Source organism: Gossypium hirsutum, chromosome D01, assembly GCF_007990345.1.
Source record: "Gossypium hirsutum isolate 1008001.06 chromosome D01, Gossypium_hirsutum_v2.1, whole genome shotgun sequence".
In the NCBI taxonomy this organism is placed as follows: Eukaryota; Viridiplantae; Streptophyta; class Magnoliopsida; order Malvales; family Malvaceae; genus Gossypium; species Gossypium hirsutum.
The window spans coordinates 64,739,691-64,759,426 of record NC_053437.1 but is presented as its reverse complement, the minus strand read 5'-3'; the positions used below and the strand labels follow the sequence as shown (position 1 = coordinate 64,759,426).

Genomic DNA, 19,736 nt, shown 5'->3' with positions numbered 1-19,736 from the left:
TAAACTGGCACAGTTCATACTCCCCTCTTCAACCACCTGTTTTTACTTTTCTTTTAATTTTACAATTGAAATTTGAAAAATGGAGGGGTCAGAGTAGTGAAATTAAATAATTGGAAGGAGTATGCAGAAAATTAGCCCTTTCTTTTTTATTACACCGAAAACCGAATACAAAAATAGAAAACCCTAGCGAGTCACTGCAAAGCGAAATTTTCCTATATAACCAAACGCTGCCGTAAAGAACCGTAACCCTAACTCTCTACTTCACTACTCACCACCCGCCCTTCCTATTTTAGTTTATATACTCCCTCCAAAACCCTAGCGCTTTCACTCGCCGCCGCCAATTTCAACAGTGAGCTCTTTTAAAAATTTCAATCTCTTGATTTACTCTTCGATTATTACAGCTGATTTTCAGATATAGATTATTTTTTTTAGAATTTTTATTTATTTATTTTTGCAGCAATTAGATAGATTCTTGATAAGACTCGAAAGCGATGTCAGACGACGAGAGAGAGGAGAAGGAGCTGGATCTCAGCTCCTCTGAAGTTGTTACAAAATACAAGGGCGCTGCTGAGATTGTTAACAGTTAATCTCTTCGCCTTTAGGTTATTGGAAATGTGTTTTTAATGTAATTGTTGTTTAATATTTTGTTTTTTTGTTGTTGTGTTTGGAAATTTGCAGAAGCTTTACAATTAGTTGTAAAAGAATGTAAGCCGAAAGCTAAGATTGTTGACATTTGTGAGAAGGGTGATGCATTTATAAGAGAGTAAGTGTTTAATTGCTATTGGATATATGTTTGAAAATTGATAATGAAATTAGTAAATTTATGGTTTTTTGTTTGTGTAATGTAAAGGCAAACAGGTAACATGTACAAGAATTCTAAGAAGAAGATTGAGAGGGGTGTTGCCTTCCCTACTTGTCTCTCTGTAAACAACACAGTCTGCCATTTCTCTCCACTTGCTAGTGACACCTCGGAGTTGGAAGAAGGTGATATGGTCAAGATGTAAGCTTTATATTAGCATTTATGTTAAATGTTTTAATGGGGACTTCTTGTTCTGAGTGGCAACTGAATTGTTTGTTTTCGTTTGTCCCTACCTTGAATGTAGTGACATGGGTTGCCACATTGATGGGTTTATTGCGGTAGTTGCTCATACTCATGTTGTTCAGAGCGGGCCAATCACTGGTAAGCAGGCTGATGTTGTTGCTGCTGCAAATACTGCTGCTGAAGTGGCCTTGAGGCTTGTAAGGCCTGGAAAAAAGGTAAATTGTTTCGAATATCTGGGCTATGCATTTCCATGTTTATCTTTTTGTGGGCTTTGAATGTTTGTTTAGCTAGTTCTGCTTTTGCGCCTCAAAATTCTCAAGCCTAACTTCTGGTTTTTGAGTTGAAGCTGTGGTTGATTTTTAAAATAGTAAAGACTGTTTTAATTTGTCACATTCACTTGACCCCCTAAATGATGAACTCTTTTTTATTGGCTATGGATCTATGTCCAAATGAAGCTTTTTTGTCATAGTTACTCTGATAGGGGAATTGTTCTCTCAACTCAGTTTTTGCAACAAATTTTGTGGTGTTCCTCTATCTTTTTGCTGTAATTCTTTAAATTGATTGTAACATGTATGGTAGAAAATTATGTTTAGCCAGGTGATCGGTTTCCGGGCAATCTCCTCTTCTCTCTGTTACTATTATTATGTTTGGCCATGCTAGGCCTTTTATTGGTTTTTATATCTGGGCTATGACATTCCATGTTATGCTTTTGTTGTCTTTGAATGTTTGTTTATCTAGTTCTGCTTTTGCTGCCTCAAAATTCTTTAGCCTAACTTCTGATTTTCGAGTTAAGTCTGTGGTTGATTTTTGAAAGAGTAAAGACTGTTTTAATATGTCACTTTCACTTGATTCCCTAAATGATGAACTCTTTTTTATTAGCTATGGATCTATATCCAAATGGAGCTTTTTGTCATAGTTACTCTGATAGGGGAATTGTTACCTCAACTCAGTTTTTGCATCAAATTTTCCATCCTTTTGGTGTAATTCTTTAGAAACAACCATAAAGTGTGTTACTCTCATGGTTTTACGAACCTATTGTAAAGTGGTTTTCCCTCTATGTAAGATGTAGAATAGAAATTTGATGGCTGGGCAACTTTGCCGAGGTGGTCAATTTCTTATCGATCTCCTTTTTTCCCTGTTGCCAATATTATGTCTGGTCATGCTAGGCTCCTTAAGGATATAAACATTTTCTTGTTTTATTCCAATTGCCTAAGGGACCTAAATTTTCTTTAAAAAATACTATAAAGTGGCTGTTAGCCTCATGATTTCTTTTATCAAACAAGATTTAGAGTAGTTACCCTAGGAATTGTTTTTATCAAATTATCATAAAGTGGTTATCACTCTGTAAGATGTAGGCTGGAATTTGAAGGATGGGCAACTTTGCCGAGGTGGTCAATATCTTATGGATTCACCTCTTTTCCCTGTTGCCAATATTATGTCTGGTCTTGCTAGGCTCCTTAAGGATATAAACATTTTCTTGTTTTATTCTAATTGCCCAAGGGACCTAAATTTTCTTTAAAAGTTACTATAAAGTGGTTGTCACTCTGTAAGGTGTAGAATAGAATTTGAAGGCTGGGCAACTTTGCCGAGGTGATTAATTTCTTTTCAATCTCCTCTTTTCCCTGTTGCCAATATCATGTCTGGTCATGCTAGGCACTTGAGGATATAAACATATTCTTTTATTTCCAATTGCCCAAGGGACCTAAATTTTCTTTAAAGCTTACCTTGAAGTGGGTGTTACCCTCATGATTACTTTTATTAAACTAGATCTAAAGTAGTTATCCTCGGGCTTGTTTTTATCAAACTATCGTGAAGTGGTTGTCACTCTATGTAAGATGTAGAATAAAAATTTGAAGGCTGGGCAACTTTGCCGAGGTGATCAATTTCTTATCGGTCTCCTCTTTTCCCTGTTGCCAATACTATGTCTGGTCATGCTAGGCTCCTTGAGGAGTTAAACAGTTTCTTGTTTTATTCCAATTGCCTATGGGACCTAAATTTTCTTTAAAAAATACCATAAAGCTGGCATTACTCTTAATGTTGTTTTTGTCAAACATTGAGAAGCTGTCTAGTGTCTACTACTCGATTTATCACTATTCTAAAGAATTTTCTTGTTTCCATCTGCAAATCACCCTATGTGATGAATAGTTTTCATATGCTATGGACCAACATCCAAGTGAAGCTTTTGTCATAGTTACTCTGATAGGGAAATATTTTTATCATTTATCCTTTTTGAACAGACTGCTTGTGAACTGCTTTTCTAATAAATGCATAGCTAGTTTCCTTTGCGATTTATATTGTTTTTGCATCATTGTGTATTTAAAATCAGAATTGTTCATTGTACTTAGTTTCTTTTCATTATTGTTTTAATGGCAGAACAAAGATGTATCTGATGCAATTCAGAAGGTAGCTGCAGCTTATGATTGCAAAATTGTTGAAGGTGTTCTTAGCCATCAACTGAAGCAGTTTGTGATAGACGGGAACAAAGTCATACTAAGCGTCTCCAATCCAGATACAAGAGTTGATGATGCAGAGTTTGAGGAGAATGAAGTTTATGCTGTAGATATAGTTGCAAGCACTGGTGAAGGCAAGGTAATTGTCTTCTCTTGTTTTTCAACATTGTTGCTATACTTGTGTTGGGGTTAATTTATCATTGAAGATTTCAATGTGTTATTGAAATTGCAGCCAAAGTTGTTGGATGAGAAGCAGACAACTATTTATAAGAGAGCTGTCGACAAGAACTATCATTTAAAGATGAAGGCCTCTAGATTTATTTTCAGCGAGATAAATCAGAGATTCCCCATCCTGCCATTCACTACTCGGTTTGTATTTGTTTTGCACTTGTTCTGAGTTTTGCATTGGTGATTATTTCTGCTGTTTGACACTTAACATGGGTTTTCCTCAAACAGCGCCTTGGAAGAGAAAAGGGCTCGTCTAGGTTTAGTTGAATGTGTGAATCACGATCTCTTGCAGCCATACCCTGTTCTGTATGAGAAGCCTGGTAGGCATTCATGGCTGAAATCTTGTTTGATAATGAACAGAAGATTGTATCTTGTAATATATTCACAATGAGCTTACCTGTTATGTACCAAAATTCTGCAGGTGATTATGTTGCTCATATCAAATTTACAGTATTGCTAATGCCAAATGGATCAGATCGGATTACATCCCATCCCCTGCAAGAACTGCAGTCAACCAAGACGATAGATGATCCTGAAATCAAGGCCTGGTTGGCTTTGGGAACAAAGACAAAGAAGAAAGGTGGTGGGAAGAAGAAGAAAGGTATGACGTATATGTTGATATTATATTGGAGGTTTAAAAAATGTTGTAGAACAGTGTTGACCGTTGGACATAAATTTGGATATCTGAAAATTTGAGGACTGAATTTTAAAAAATAAAAGTATAGGGATTAAATTTCAAGTTTACAATGAATGCAGGGACTTATGGCATATTTTAACCTATATTGGAAGCAAATGTTGAGGGTTTTGTAGTAAAAACTGAAGAACATGTACTTGGTTTGTGCAGGTAAGAAGGGTGATAAAGCTGAGGGTGGAGCTGAGGGTGAGGCCATGGATGCATCGACAAATGGTGGTGCATCATAAGGAAACAATAATAAAAATGTTTTTGCGCATATTTTCTAATCTGCCCTTTTATATATTATGATGATTGTCAAAATTTTTGATACTGTGTTCACTTGTAGCTTGTTGGTTATGAGTTCAAATTTTAATGTCGAGTAGTTTTTTTTATTTTATGGCATGACATCCACTTGGAGTCTTGTGTTTGTGTGTGATGTGCAACTTAATAGGAAATTAAATGTGCTCATTTCTCTATGGTCTGCTTATTTTATACATCCAATGCTTGTTTTGTTCTTCATTGCATGCAAATGCTGGCCAAATTAAATGTTCAACCAAATAAGTCAAGACATTTTCATATTTGGATCACCAATGCAGTTTTTTTTCCTCTGCAAATACTTGGTTTTATATGTGGATTGTTATTTATGGGAAATCTTTTTGTCGCTAATTAAAATTCGAAAGTTATCTAATAAATTTTTTAGTGATAAAAATTACTGAAAATTATTAAAATAATAATTTTAAAAATTATCATCAGATCTTCATTGAAACAAGCATGTCAATTTAGTTTTTCCATCAATCATATTCTATTGTGAAAGCATTAATAAAGCATAAAATATTGAAGTATTTTTGAACTAGAAAGGAGAATATAATCTGTTTTTAATTTTATTAAAAAGTTTCAATTGAATCCTTAAATTTGATACCATTACATGTAACGCTTCGCACTTAATTTGTTCATCAGATTTGTGTAATATTATATTACGTTGTTGAAACAACTCAAACTAATTTATTTCTTAATCATATCATTCAATGTATAATCATCATTCATATCAATTCAAGCATCTATCTTATTTACAAACTTACGTTTATAATGTTTAATAATTTGATTCATCGAGTTATAGGATTATGCTAAATCAATTTTGGAATTAGGTCGCATTTATGAGATAAACTTTTCCTATTTCCTTATTTTAATTTCGATGTTCCTTATCTCAAGACTTAGAACATGGTAAAATGAATTTAGCTTCGATATACCCTTGTCTCGAAACAAAAATTATTTTATCTCCAAACATAAGTTCAATTATCTCAAGACTTCCTAAACTGATCTCGAGGTGTTTCAATTTGTTTTTTTTATCAATCTACTATAGCTATCAATTTAAACATTATGTCCCATCTTGAACTTGAACTTGGTTAAAAATATTAATTAATCTACATTTGTTTAGAGTTGAAACATATTAGAATAAATGCCCTTTTAGATGGGTATTGACCTTCAGTGTGATGCGTTTAACTTTTTTTTTTTTGTTTCATGTTACAGTATCACTATAATATCTATTTTCATCGCTACCGTTATTTTTACACTAACAACAGCTAAACGTACCGGTCATCCAAAATTTTTTTTAACATGATATTGAAAATAGAAGAGAATTCTATTATGACTACTAAATTTGGGTTGCAATATTATAATGTTTTCAAAAAATTATTGAATTCACTCTATGTAAATTGAAATTCTCCCAAATTATTTAACAAAACTACTAAAATCTCTTACAAAATTATTAAAATATTTTGAGCTCATGAAAAATCCCTTTCAAAGAGTATTTTCTAGAATTTTCCATAATGGATTAAAAGAAATTGGTTAGAACTAGTCCAAAAAACAACTCGATTAAAGCAATATTTTAATTTAAAAATTCACTTAAAATATTTAAAATGAAATTAAGAAGTATTTTAATTTTAAAGAAAGAAAAAGCATCTTTACATCTGTCTGTCTGACGTAAGCAAAGCCTGACAAGAGAAAACGACACCGTTGCTCTTGGGTTCGTCCCACTTGGCATTTCCTTCCTTTCTTGCCTTTTTCCTCTTATAGATATAGCAGATCAGAGTGCCAGTGGGTTTCACTCATACTATCACTTCGCTTTCTCTTTTCTTTTTAATTTCTTTCTTTATATTTATATATATATTTTTGCTTGCTTAGCCGCACCAATGGCGATCGATGATAAAGCCGGTCCAGAGTCGCACTGCAGAGAAGACGATGACAACGCTCCCGCCGCCGCCGTAGACGATGAGGACACCGGTGCTCAAGTCGCTCCTATCGTCAAGCTCGAGGAAGTCGCCGTCACTACTGGTGAAGAAGACGAGGATCCGATTCTCGATCTGTGAGCTAAATCTCTGCTGTTTAGAATATTTTTCTTATATTCTTTTAGAGATCTTTCTCTTCTTCTTTTTTTCTGCTGAAAAATATTAATGATTCGTTGCAGGAAGGCAAAGCTGTATCGATTCGATAAGGAAGGGAATCAATGGAAGGAGAGAGGAGTTGGAAATGTGAAGCTCTTGAAGCACAAAGTCAATGGCAAAGTCCGTCTTGTCATGCGCCAATCTAAAACCCTTAAGATCTGTGCTAACCATTTCGGTCTGTTTCTTTTACTACAGTCTCTTACTATTTTTCTGATTTTGCATATTTAACGAAGTTGAAGTTTGTTCAAGTAGAATTTGAAGTGTTATTATTTTGATGTAAGTTACTTTAGGGTTTAGTAAATTAAAAATTTAAATCTTATTACTGTTTCTATTAGAAAATCTTAATTTAATCATTAATACGGTTAGTATTTCTGTCAGGATTTTTGATCGAAAATACTGCTGATCTTAATGATTGAAGCTAGAAGAATTTAATTTAAAAATTTTAAGTACATGACTAAATCTCGAACTTTGCCAACGCCATATTTGAACCTTATTTTGGTTATTTTATTTTATTTTTGGTTGGTGGGGATTGATTTTGATGCTTTTGAATCTGCAGTTATTCCAACAATGACAGTGCAAGAACATTCTGGAAATGATAAATCATGCGTTTGGCACGCCGCTGATTTCGCTGATGGGAATTTGAAAGAAGAGATGTTCTGTATCAGATTTCCTTCTGTTGAGAGTGAGCATCTTCTTTTCGTTGCTTTAGTTGTTTCTTACTCTTTCATCTTTCTTTTATTTGCTAATTTTATAACACTTATCAACATCTTCTGCTGCATATATTTTGGTACCCCGACCGTTAGTTAGAGAAAACAATGCTTGTGTGATTAACTCATTCTAATTCTTAAATTTAGTTATTAAAATTTTCCATTTATGCCCTTTATAATTTATAAAATTTTAAATTAGTAATGGTAAAATTTCACTTTGACCTCCCTAATAATAAAAATTTGATTTAATCTTTTAAAAATTATAAAGATATAAACTATTAAAATGGTGAAATTGCATTTTTACTATCATAAAAATACACAATTTAATTCCGGCCCCCAAAAAAATTTTCTGGCTCCGCCACTGGACTTGGAATCCACTCTATTGTTTCCTTTTAAAATGTTTAGCATGCAATGCAGACTAAATTATGTCAAAATATAATCTAAGGATAGGATTTTCATGTTTAGCTTATATCAACAATTTTGTTCTAAACATGCTTTATTTGATTTAAAAGTTATTTTAGTGCAAACTTATGGCATAATTCAGTGTGAAATAACAAACTTATTTTGGTGCCCCTTAGTTTTTAGATTGCTTCTTGTGGGACATAAAAGCTTAAAAGATCATTTATGAATATTAGTGCCAATGTACCTTCAGTGAAGGAAATAAGATGAAACAGTTATTTGGTAATCTTAAGTGAAGGAGGATATAAAAAACAAAACCCATTTATTTGTATTCCCCGCATCTCTTGGGGAAGTGAAGCATGTAAGGTGATTATTTGCTTCTGCATGTTTGAGTGTTTGTTCTATGAGGGATTTTTTCAACCAATGTCCATTTTCGAGTTCAACATCTTTCTGATCGAATCTGTTCAATCGTGTAACAATGTTACTTGGACTAAAGTGTGAGTGTTGGATATAGATATCTATTTGTTATGTGTCAATTATAATTTGAACCCAAAAACCGACCTGATTAACCTGAATTTGAACTGAACCCTTTATATATGCTTGGGGATCACTGACATATTCGTGAATGTTCAGATTGCAAGACCTTCATGGAGACAGTTCAAGAGGTTGCTGAAAGTCAGGGAAAGAAAGAGGAAAACAAAGACGCCACAGTCACTGCTGATCTCCTCGACAAGTTGAGTGTTGGAGAAATTAAAAGTGATGGTAAAGAAGATACGGTCGTTGCCTCCAACACCAAGGAAGCCGTCAAAGATGAAGCAAAAACAGAGGAAGATAAGAAAGATGAGGCTGCTTCAAAAGCATAGACCTGAAAGAGAAAGCAACAATATACTCGAGTAAGTTTATTATATATAATTAATATTTAGTGGTTTAAGGAGAAAATTATATATATATTCCCACTCAGGTTACGTAGTTTTCTTAATATTTGCAAAACAATCAAATTATGTTGGAACCTGTGGATGGGAGGGTTTGTTTGTTTGTTTGTTTGTCTGCATGGAAAATCTAAAGGTATTACGTTTGGTTTGAAGGGCAAACCGATGTTTTGATGGAAATTTGCTTTCTAGTTGGATTTAAAATCACAATTCTAAAAGTAATTTCAATGTAGAATTGAATGAATCCTTTATATCTGGTTTACCATTATTAATACAGAGGTATTCAATTTGAACAATAATGTATTCTTTTCGAGTTTCCCATTTCTTCTTGAACGTCTAGCCCCTCTCTGAAAACAAAAACCTTTTCCAAAGTGGCCGGTTGCCTGGCTGCTGTTGCTGTGCTTGTTGGTTGCTATTGTTTTAAAAGGTCCTTTGGGCTTAGGATTTTGGCTTCAGGTTTCGTTCTTTTCTAGTATGTATTAGTTTGCGTCTGTTACACATCAATGATCCAATGCTCTCACGAGCGAGCTTTATGCATCTTCACTTTTACAATAAAAGGTTGAATTCACTATGACCTTAAGGTTTGGTTTCAAAGCTCTTTCGGTGAATGCATGCACTTTGCCATCTTGTGCTTGTTGTTTAAAACTTTTTTTTAAAAAGCAAATGAAATCCGAACTCATTGATATTGATCCCAAGAAACTGGAAAAGCCAAGAAGTAATAAATCCCTCCAGAAATTCTCTTTAATTTGTTTTCAAGAAAAATAAAAAACTTTCATTTCACTCGCTCGCAAGTAAAAGACTAAAAGACCATGAACTCACTGTTGTGTTGCTTTAAAAGCACCCAGGTAAGGAAGCAGCAGGGCTATTTACAGTCTTTTTTTTGGTGCCCTTGTAACAGATGAATAAATCAACACACTCCAAGCCAAGCGGCCATTTAGGAAAATATACAAAGAATGTAGGTAACACCACCAAATTCATCTCAACAGAAACCTTCAATATCACCTGGAATGAAACCAATAAAAAACCCCCCCTAAAATTAGATGCAGGTACGGCATAACTATCACATATTAAGATTCCAATGGTTGGAAAATTTTTATTTTGCTCAGATTACTGACAAAAGTAAAATTCCATGAATTCCTACTTACGGTTAAAAAAAAAAACAAGTGTCAAAATACAGCACCAGAGTTAACTCTGGCCAAATTTGAGATATAACCACTGTACTTGGATAAATATAAAAACGACACATGAATTTTGATTTGATTCAATTTTCACAAGTCATGGATATCATCAAATTAGCACTATTTTACATTGATATTTTGCATACACAAACAATTATATTAATCCAAAATGAAAATAAATGTATGTATTCATTCTTTAAATGCATACAACTGAATCAAAATTACAGCTTCATGTATATATATGAACCACAGTTCAAGTGCCATCTGTACAATTACACCAAATCAAAATTCATATATAAATTTGATATTTATCTCTACTAAGAAAGCTAAAAGATTTTTTTATTCTTTCCTATTCAAAAGGAATAGTCCTATAGTTGACACTGTTAGTATTTTGTCAAAATTTGTCTAAGATCAGGTATGCTTATTGAGTTCATAATTGTTTGCTTTTTAGGTTAGTATGATTGCTTAAGAGTTAAAGTGACACATTTTGACAAAAATACTTGCATGTCTAAGGATTGGACTAGGTTTTTTTTAATCCTAAAAGAGGGTTTAACATTTAACAGGGACTAAATGTCCAACTCCATCCAAGGATAGGGATTAGCAGCAGACCAGAACCAAACAATGCAATGGTAAAGATGGTATTTAAGGGCACGCCTACTATATAGAAGATTGGAAAATCTTACCTAAATGTTTTCTCAATCTTTGGAAAAATGGAAAATAATCAGCCGGGAAAGAAAGACCTCAGTTGATAAAAGAGAACATCAATGCTGGCTTATGGCATCTTTAGCGCCTGCTTCAACTGTGCAAAAGCTGCTGGATGTATTTTAGCAATGGCAGAATTAAACGACTCTCCATGAAGGGCAGCACAAGTTTGAAGGTTGTCTCTCACTGAGTTTTCTAATGATAACCGGTTGATAGGGTCCGAGACTTTGATCTGAATGATGGCACAACCAATTCGTCACAAATAAATAAATGTCATAATAATAAAAATAATTTAATCCTCTAACTTTTATATTTTTTTGTCAATTTGACCCTTATCCTTTTTTGGAGCTAATTTGACACTTAACTTTTCAAAAAAAAAAAAAAAGTCATTGTTTTTCTTAATGTTGACTAAAACATTAACTTTTTAAATATGTTGGCAGGACAACCTGTGAGGCAGTCCACGTGCACTTCATGCTAATATAGCATTATTTGTTTATATGCCATGTCAACAAAAACTTAACATTCTAATTAGTATTTCCATGAAAATGCATCAAATAAACTCTTTTTCAAAAGGTTGATGATCAAATTTGACTCTTTTTAAAAAGTTGAGGACCAAATTTACTAAAAGAAAAAAAGAATTAAGAGCCAAAATGACAAAAGGTGCAAATGTTAAGGCTAAATTGACATTATGCCTAAGTAAATGTAATTCGACTAATGACCTAACTAGAGAATGTTAACCTGTCTTCTCCTTAACTCCTTACTAGGAAGCAAATCCTCATCGTGCGACCTGCCATAGCTCATGTTATCACCACTGCAATTTCTTACCAAAAATTAGGATTAAAAATAGTTACAAATCTCTGAACCGATTAAAATAACACAAGGGTTTGAGGGTTAACCTTGACTCTTCCTCGGTTAAGTCATCGGTCCCTCCGAGAATTACACTAGTGCAAACACTGCATGAATAAAAGTTTATCACCGTTGCCTATAATATAATCTTATACTATGAATCAAAATCAAGATTGAGCTCATACCTTAGTATTTGATCTAGTTTGTCTAGTACTTGAGGCAACCTTAAAGTTAAAATTATGGAAAGTGCTAGTCCAAATGCTTTCTTATGGGGCAAAGATACATTGTCTACCTGTATAAACATACAAAGGTTAATAAGTTTGTGCGTCTCATAGACTGATGCAGGAGCATCTAAATATGTTAGTGTTGACCTCATCACTTTGGGTTTAAAAGATTCCTAGAGTGTCTATTTTATCAAAAACATTCCCCAATCAAACTGTACTGGTAAGCCTTTAGTCGGATTCTTTTAATATCTGGATTTGATTCCCTATCATAGATTCTAGTTGGCCAATTAAGCCTCTAGATAGTCAGAATGGTTGTTTTCTTGGAGTCAAAACATCGATTCAAATAGCTCAGAAAACTAACAAACACTTCGATGATCTTTTGACTAGTCTCCTTAGGTATATATTTTATACCAACCTTGTCAAGCCATACGTCAACTAGAGAAAGAAGAATATTATCTTCAATAGCTACACCAGTTTGCTGCAGTACTGATGAAAGAGAAGGTTCTGATGTTAGTTGTGCAAGATAGTTGGTATTCATCACCAAAATCCTTGCTATGATAGCAGCTGAAGATGCTTTTACGGCAGTCTTGAAAGGATCACCATCATCTCCACTCAAGCAAATAACAACTAGTTTCTACCAACATTTAACAAGGCATAACAGGAATTAGATTTACGACAAGGTATATTACCATGGAAATTATAATTGAGAACGTGAACGATGAATAATCTCTGCAGTTAAAGAACAATGCTTACTTGTAAAGTACTGCTGATTAATGGCGGCACTTCCATGGGGAAACACTATAAAATAGCAAAAAGTGAGCACTTCCGATACAATTTTAATGATCTAAACCTTTATCATCATCAATCAACAATTTTATCATTTATAGGTATCAATCAATTTAAGGAATAACTGTATTTAAGGAAGACAAGTAAGTTGACAGTATATTACCAGTATTAGAATGTCAATGATGGGAAGAATTGAAAGCAGCCCTCTATCGTTGACGTTTCCAACAATGAGATCTAGAAGTTTAGCCACACTGGAAGAGTGCATGCTAAGAAATTCCCTTCCACCCAAAATAATGTAATCTTCAATAATATCAACAGCTACCTGCAAGTATATTCAGATCAATGTGATATTAAAAGAGAGGACAGGTGAGTCAGCTATAAACAATCATTTCTTGAAAAAGCCTAAAGCACCAAATGCTGTTTGTAAAGGGGGATGAAAGCACAGACCTAACAAGGGCAGTAATAATTCAAGAAGTCTAACCTGCAAATGGTCAAAATTTCTTTCCAGGATTTCCAAAAGACACGGGAAATATGCTAAGAGTTGAGGCACCATTGCAGGTACATGAGACAGTGTGGCTTCCCATAACTGCAAATATGAGGATACTTGGCATAAAATGTTCTTGGCTATAAAGGCAGCCAGATAAATAATCGAATATTTGTGCAGTAGTCTAACCAGCATGCTATCCTCCAAAAGATTGAGTTCATCGGGGCCATTTATATCAATCCCTTTCTGAAGAATGGGCAAGAGCATGCTGTAACAACTAGGTGACTGATATCCAAGGGCAATAACAAAGTTCCGCAAAGCAATAAGAAGCTGTATCCGTAGAAGGCTTTCTCCAGAAGATTCCTCCCAAACCTTTTCATAGGAAATTAATAGAAAATATTATTAAAAAGACAGCTGCTAAGTATAGTTGGACATGTCCAGATATGCCACTTAACTGGCATCCCAAATTATAAATTCTATTGTTGTAGTCAACTACTTATTAGGACACACACACTTCTTGTAAAGAGTGCATCAAGTTCCGTAACAGCAAACATGCAACTCACAGAGAAGAAAGTAAAGCAGTGACAACATACCATCTGGAAAAATTGCATCAAGTTGCTGGCATATGGGATGACTTCATTGACATGGCCAAGAAGAACAGAAATCAAATTTAAAACCTGGACCTGAAATTGATGAGAAAAGCAGCAACATATGAATTGAATGTCAGAAGTATACAAAGATGCATATCATGTGCATAAGCACAAATACAAATACACACACTAAAAAAAACAAGAGTTACAAACTCATAAAAACATCTAGATTTTCTGACTTATACTTTTTATTTTTAATGAGAACCAAAGAAATCAATTATGATCTTAAGTAGGACTGGACAAAGAAAAAATCTGTAGTTTTCAAGTAACATCCACCATCTATTCAACTTTATCATCAGAATCTTTACAAGCATGAAAGAATTTTTTTAAAGCTCAGACTGTAGATTCCAGAAAATTTCCACAATGCAATAAAATACACATATCACCTTCTCTTGAAAAGCAGATAGGGGAGAAAGAATGCCTTAGTAAACAGTGAACATTAACAACAGCAGCATAATATACCTTTGAATCAAACTCTTGAACTTCTTTGACCAACTTAAAACATGAATCCCAGCAAACAGGAAGTAGATCAGAAAAATCTCTCTCTGAAAAGTTTGCATCTTCAACATGTAAACATAAGGATCGACAGGCTGCCAGCTAAAACAACAATAGACAACATAGTAAGTGAGCAAAGTACAAAATAACCTTCGCATTATGAAGGGGCAGAGAACAAAGCCGGGAGTTATCATATAGAAGAGAAAGCGAATGTATGGAGCATACCCTCACAGATAAGTCTTTGTCCTGTAACAACCGTATCAAGGCACAATATACAGCTCTTTTTGTGTCATCCTTTATCTGCAGGATCACAAACATCAGAATCATTTATGACCAATTCTCCTGCTGCAACCAATGCACTTTATTAACATTCCCATTAATAGAAATTAAAGAGGAATAACAAATTATACACAATACTATTTTGACATTAGGAATTCCAGACTCGTGATGCATCACTCTTCTACTATCACAACATACAACAGATTACCCGATTCTTGATGCAAGTCAATGCAAAAAGCACTCTTCCAATGCTCGCCAGGTTGGAGCCTATTCCTAGTGACACATATTCAAACTTTGCATTTGATTTATGTACTCTATATTCAAGTATTGCAGCCAAAAGAACAGGATCAAGTGCCAAACGATATTACATCTCACACTTTTCTTGAATCATCAGTTTCTTCCCTGAGGGAATCAAACTGCAACACTCAATTAGAAATCTACCATGTCTGAAACATTATCTACCATTAGTTTTCCAGAGGGGAAGATTCAATTTTGATTGGACAAGCTTCTGACCTGAAAGCTATTGGTCACCGTGATGCTATACTGATGGAAGCCTCAACATACTGCTGTGGCATGCATACAAACACATACATTTCACAAGAAAGAACTCAGAGATATGAAATGGCCTACAGAAGAATATTATGTTACCTCAGAAACCCATTGTCCCAGTATTAGAGCAACTTTCCGGTGGATGATACGCATATTTGGATGATCATTAGAAAGTTCAAGGGATAAAGCACCATTAAACCTGCAATCCGGGATTTTTCAGGAAAAATGAATTCATTGTACCACCTATTGAAACATAAGAAGATGATACTCATTTATTTATTTACAATGCATTAAGAGCAAAACTTCAACAAGTAAGAACTGAACGAAGATATATTAGAAAGAAAGCAACTAAATAACATTCCCACTTTGCTTGGATTATTAAAATTAGGGTTTACTAACAAAATAAGGTTTAGGGTTTAACACTCCCCCCTCCCCCCCCCCAAAAAAAAAAATCTTACCCCAAATCAACAAGGGCAGAAAGCTTATAAAAGCAGCAAAACTATCAAGCAAGTATAAACCAAATATAGCCTACTAGCGAGTGGGTATACCAATCTCTGAAGCTGAGATAATTTGAGAGATCATAATATACATATGCAGCAGCACCATAGGCAGCATCTTTAAGAAGTAACCCCGGAGTTATTTCAGTTGTAGAAGTTGGGCAACCATTCATTGCCTCTTGAAGGATGGACACCACAATAGGAGCCAGCAGCTAAATGCAACAAGTTAAATTGAATAAACATACATGCATATAAAACAGCTGCCAACAAGGAAAAAGAAAAGAAAGGATCACAATAACATGCAAAATGATTAGTACTATCACATACTTGACTGTGGTTTTCAAACAATACAATATATAAAGCCTCCGCACAAGGCCTCAGTTTCTCTGTCCATTGAACCATATCCTGCTCATGATGAAAACCTCAGGATTCTCATACCATTCCTCCAAATCACTCGTGGTTAGAACAAAATACCTGTTAATACATTATTTCGGACAGATATAAAGCAACGCAGGAAAAAAAAAAGAAATACAGGGTGCTTTGCTAACAGAACTATTGATGTAAAATCATGATAATAATTTAGAAAATATTAATTTTAACCGTGGTTTTCCACCACAAGATGGGTTAATGGGTGGAAAAGGGAACATCAGAACATGCAACAGGCCAAAGACAAACAGATAAAGAAGGAAAGCATAATTACCTTCTTATTAACACATTGCATAAAAGTACTATCCGTTCATTGGGCAGAAGTCTAGTCAAAACACCAGCAACAGCATTAGAAATGTTTTTCTTCATCTGCTCTAGTGTAACACCATTCTCATCCATAACCCGTCCTGTAACACTTGGTTTATATTCTTTACATTCAAATACACTTTTAGCCATTACCATACACTTAATCAGGAATTGCTCAAAGGATAATATATCTGGCTCAGGATCTGTAATCTTATTTAGGCAGAAATTTAGAACAGGCTGAAGGACACATATATCACCAAAAGAATAAGGATGCCTTTGTTGAATTGCAACTAGAACCTTCATCAATTTGGTACATGCCCTCTTTATAAACTCCCAAAATTTAGGATGTCTATTCTGCAAAGATGTATCTGTAAAATAAGGTAACATAAAAATAAATCAATCAGACAAATCTTCTACAACAAGTATTTGAGTGGCTTCAGCTTTATTGTTCAAAACAAGATTAAAAGTTCTTTTTTGTTTACTGACCAAAATAAAAATCAAAAGTTCCAGAATAAAAATGTCAGTTCCTTCCACAATGCGAATGGAATAACATAGATTCCCATCGGACCAAGGAAACAGAATTTCTATATTCCAGAGGTTCTACCTAGTTCTGTATGTACATGAAAAACATACACATATAGATATTAAAACACACCAAGGAACATGGTTCAGTTTCATACACTAATTCTAGATGAGGTCACTATTCTGCAACAATGTTGTAAATATCACACGTTCATAGTGTGTACGGGTATGAGTCCTGCAAAATAGAAAGCAGGAGAAATATTTGACCAATTTGTAAGCTAATTATATTGATTGCTTATTTTGTGGCTAATTAAAATTACAATATAACTCATTTGACCAGACATGCTTATCGCCTAATTTTAGGAGAGGAAAAGGCAAAGTTCAAGTGTAAATGAATTTGGTTTTTGCACATGGGAGCAAAAATTGAAATCAAGCACAAGCTATCTTACAATATGGAAGAAATGATTGGGCAGCATTCAAAAGCACAGGAGAGACCTCTTTGACTGGTCTTATCTCCTGCAATATGAAACATTCAAATAATATGCTCTCATTCCAAACTGCTATAGAAGAAAACAAGAAAATATAATGAAATGGTGATTGACTCTAAAATCCTCAAAATATTCTAAATGGAAATGGAAAGAGAAAGAAGTACCTGTATACATTTCGCATCACTTTGAAACCCTGAAATCACTAATTGACATATTATCTTTAGACAAAACAACCATCTCTCACATGTTAGATAAAGATCATCATGACGCTCCTCCTTGTCATTTGAATTATAGCTCTGTGTGATTATAGAAAAACCGTGTGATATTGTTTGTAAATCACTCTGCCAAATATGCCAGCAATATTTGTATAAATGGGATGAGATCTGCCAACAAAGTTTAGTAAGTCAGACTCTTTCAGTCTATAGAACAGGACAGTAAATGCAAAATTAGGAGTTTGTATCTATAGCAAATAAATTACAATCTCTAAGTGAAGAATGTAATGTAACACATATGAAGTACTCATAAACCAAAATGCAGAAGCCACTAATAAAGTTCTAAATGTATATAGTAGGCATTAGCATGAAAATGTTTTTCAATTAAGCTGTCAGTGTAGCATCCACCTTAATTTAAGCAAAAATGAGAGGTCCAGCACAAGACTTTCATTTAGTGGGGTGCTATAAAAAGGAAGATGTTCAGCATTCACATACCTCTGCAAAATTCCTTTGGTCTGCAGTAAGACGTTTTGTGGATAATTCTTTCAAAGTTCTAAAGAGAATCATAAAAATCCTGTGGGAGGTAAGAACATCAGCGGATGGGAGCTGCTGTGCAAGAAATGAGAAAAGCTCTGGCCTGAAGTCATTACACCAACAAATCAGTAAATATTATTAGCTAGAAAAGGAAAAGTCAATGAGATGTCATAATGCCGGAAGAAGAAAGACTTATTCTAGCTCAATGAAGTGGGAAAAATCATTAATGGATATCAACAAATTTAGTGAGTGATGATAATACACCATTCCCGGGATAATCAAAGCGAGCAATTTTTGAAATAAGCACTGCCAGCATTTGAGCTATCTGTATCAGAGAAAGAAAATGAAAATGATAGAAAGTTATTAAGGACTACTAAACTAAAATCAAATTAACATAAACAAGGTCCAATTCATACGCAACTTCAATCAAAGCCCTAAGCATCTGCTTCGCCAGTATAAGTGAGAAACAACTAATACAAATAACCTTAAATTCTTTACCAATAACAACAAGAAAAAGTTTAGAGAAACACCTGATAATTCTCTTCTCTCAAGTGTGATAACAATTTTTGTTTTAAATGTTGTTTCTCTTCATTGCTTATCCCCCTGAATATATAATTTCAGATCATTAATATATCTATAGTTAACATTCTTCATCAGCTTGTAGCTGTACAGTGTGACTTGCTACTCAAAAATTCAAATGCAGTTTCCAAAGAGTTAAAATGAAAAACCGATCCTCATATTTGAAGTTTAAGCTTACTTATGAATAACATGCATGAGAAAAAAGAAAGTGCACAGCTTACGAGAAATCGCGTCGCTTCCTCCAATACCGATTAATACTGTTTTTGAAATATACAGAAGCCATTAATCGAATATCCACTTGCGACGCTAAATCTTTCGCTGTAATCACTTCCTAAATCAATAAACAAATACAAATTGCAACTTAAAAGCATATAAATTTCAAACACATTGTACAGAAAAATGCAAAATGAATACAACTAAATTTACCATAAGACAAGAGCAGAAACCAGGCCTGCTTTCAGATTGAGCAAGATCCGACTCAGCCGGTTTACGATTAGACTCATCTTGACTCATTGAGTTGGCGAGCAACGAGTATATGGCAGACAAATCAGAAACCGAGAGCGCCATCGGTATATCCTAAAATCTTCTCTCTTAAAACTTTTTAGTAAGAGAACAAGCTGAGTCGAGTTAGCGAGTCGGACCGGTGAATCGCGAGAAGATTCGGAAACGGCAGGAGAGGCTTTTTCACATCAAATGGATGATAGATGGTGAAGTTTCTTAGATGGAGTTGTTTTCAAGCTTTCTCTTCTGTTTGGCTAAAGTGATACGACAGATCTTGGTGAAGACGATGATGAAATGAGGAAGTGAAGAAGAAGAGATGGTGCAGAACCACCGTCTTTTAAGCCTTTTTCGCAGCTATTTTATGCTCTTCACCTCACTCACTCAGCCCTTTCTCTCTATTTTCTTCCTACTCGGAGTATATATATATACTTTTAAAAAGGTTAAAACAAACAGAAAAAATATATATAACAAACAGAAAAAGATAGTGAAATGATTTTATGGATGAAATTTAATATTTGATTTTTTTTTTGAATTTTGATAATATTTGAATATGGTAAATATATTAATATTTCTATATTTTTTTATATTTATTATTCGAATTTGTGGGTC

General features: G+C 34.2%; 3 protein-coding genes across 3 annotated transcripts; 2 read left to right on the top strand and 1 right to left on the bottom strand.

Moving 5' to 3' along the window:
• The first annotated feature begins 180 nt into the window (after nucleotides 1-180).
• Nucleotides 181-4,869, top strand: LOC107891559 (ERBB-3 BINDING PROTEIN 1). Its single transcript, XM_016816399.2, has 10 exons — nucleotides 181-349; nucleotides 458-582; nucleotides 679-763; nucleotides 851-1,000; nucleotides 1,104-1,257; nucleotides 3,416-3,631; nucleotides 3,725-3,861; nucleotides 3,949-4,040; nucleotides 4,142-4,321; nucleotides 4,565-4,869. The coding sequence occupies exons 2-10, from the start codon at nucleotides 492-494 to the stop codon at nucleotides 4,639-4,641; spliced, it is 1,182 nt and encodes a 393-aa protein (XP_016671888.1). The 5' UTR covers nucleotides 181-349; nucleotides 458-491; the 3' UTR covers nucleotides 4,642-4,869.
• A 1,556-nt stretch (nucleotides 4,870-6,425) lies between these two features.
• Nucleotides 6,426-9,113, top strand: LOC107891560 (ran-binding protein 1 homolog b). The gene is made up of 4 exons (XM_016816400.2): nucleotides 6,426-6,755; nucleotides 6,858-7,009; nucleotides 7,391-7,516; nucleotides 8,574-9,113. The coding sequence occupies exons 1-4, from the start codon at nucleotides 6,583-6,585 to the stop codon at nucleotides 8,801-8,803; spliced, it is 681 nt and encodes a 226-aa protein (XP_016671889.1). The 5' UTR covers nucleotides 6,426-6,582; the 3' UTR covers nucleotides 8,804-9,113.
• A 956-nt stretch (nucleotides 9,114-10,069) lies between these two features.
• Nucleotides 10,070-19,534, bottom strand: LOC107891557 (importin-11). The gene is given in 25 exon segments (XM_041087758.1): nucleotides 10,070-10,981; nucleotides 11,488-11,560; nucleotides 11,646-11,702; nucleotides 11,781-11,887; nucleotides 12,235-12,453; nucleotides 12,573-12,617; nucleotides 12,769-12,927; nucleotides 13,087-13,191; nucleotides 13,279-13,461; nucleotides 13,683-13,772; nucleotides 14,202-14,336; nucleotides 14,460-14,534; nucleotides 15,162-15,261; nucleotides 15,611-15,771; nucleotides 15,887-15,981; nucleotides 15,984-16,033; nucleotides 16,260-16,659; nucleotides 17,263-17,329; nucleotides 17,466-17,684; nucleotides 18,009-18,150; nucleotides 18,312-18,318; nucleotides 18,321-18,372; nucleotides 18,578-18,650; nucleotides 18,848-18,957; nucleotides 19,053-19,534. Coding segments are annotated over 25 exon segments (3,027 nt in total). The 5' UTR covers nucleotides 19,194-19,534; the 3' UTR covers nucleotides 10,070-10,819.
• Nucleotides 19,535-19,736: the final 202 nt, after the last annotated feature.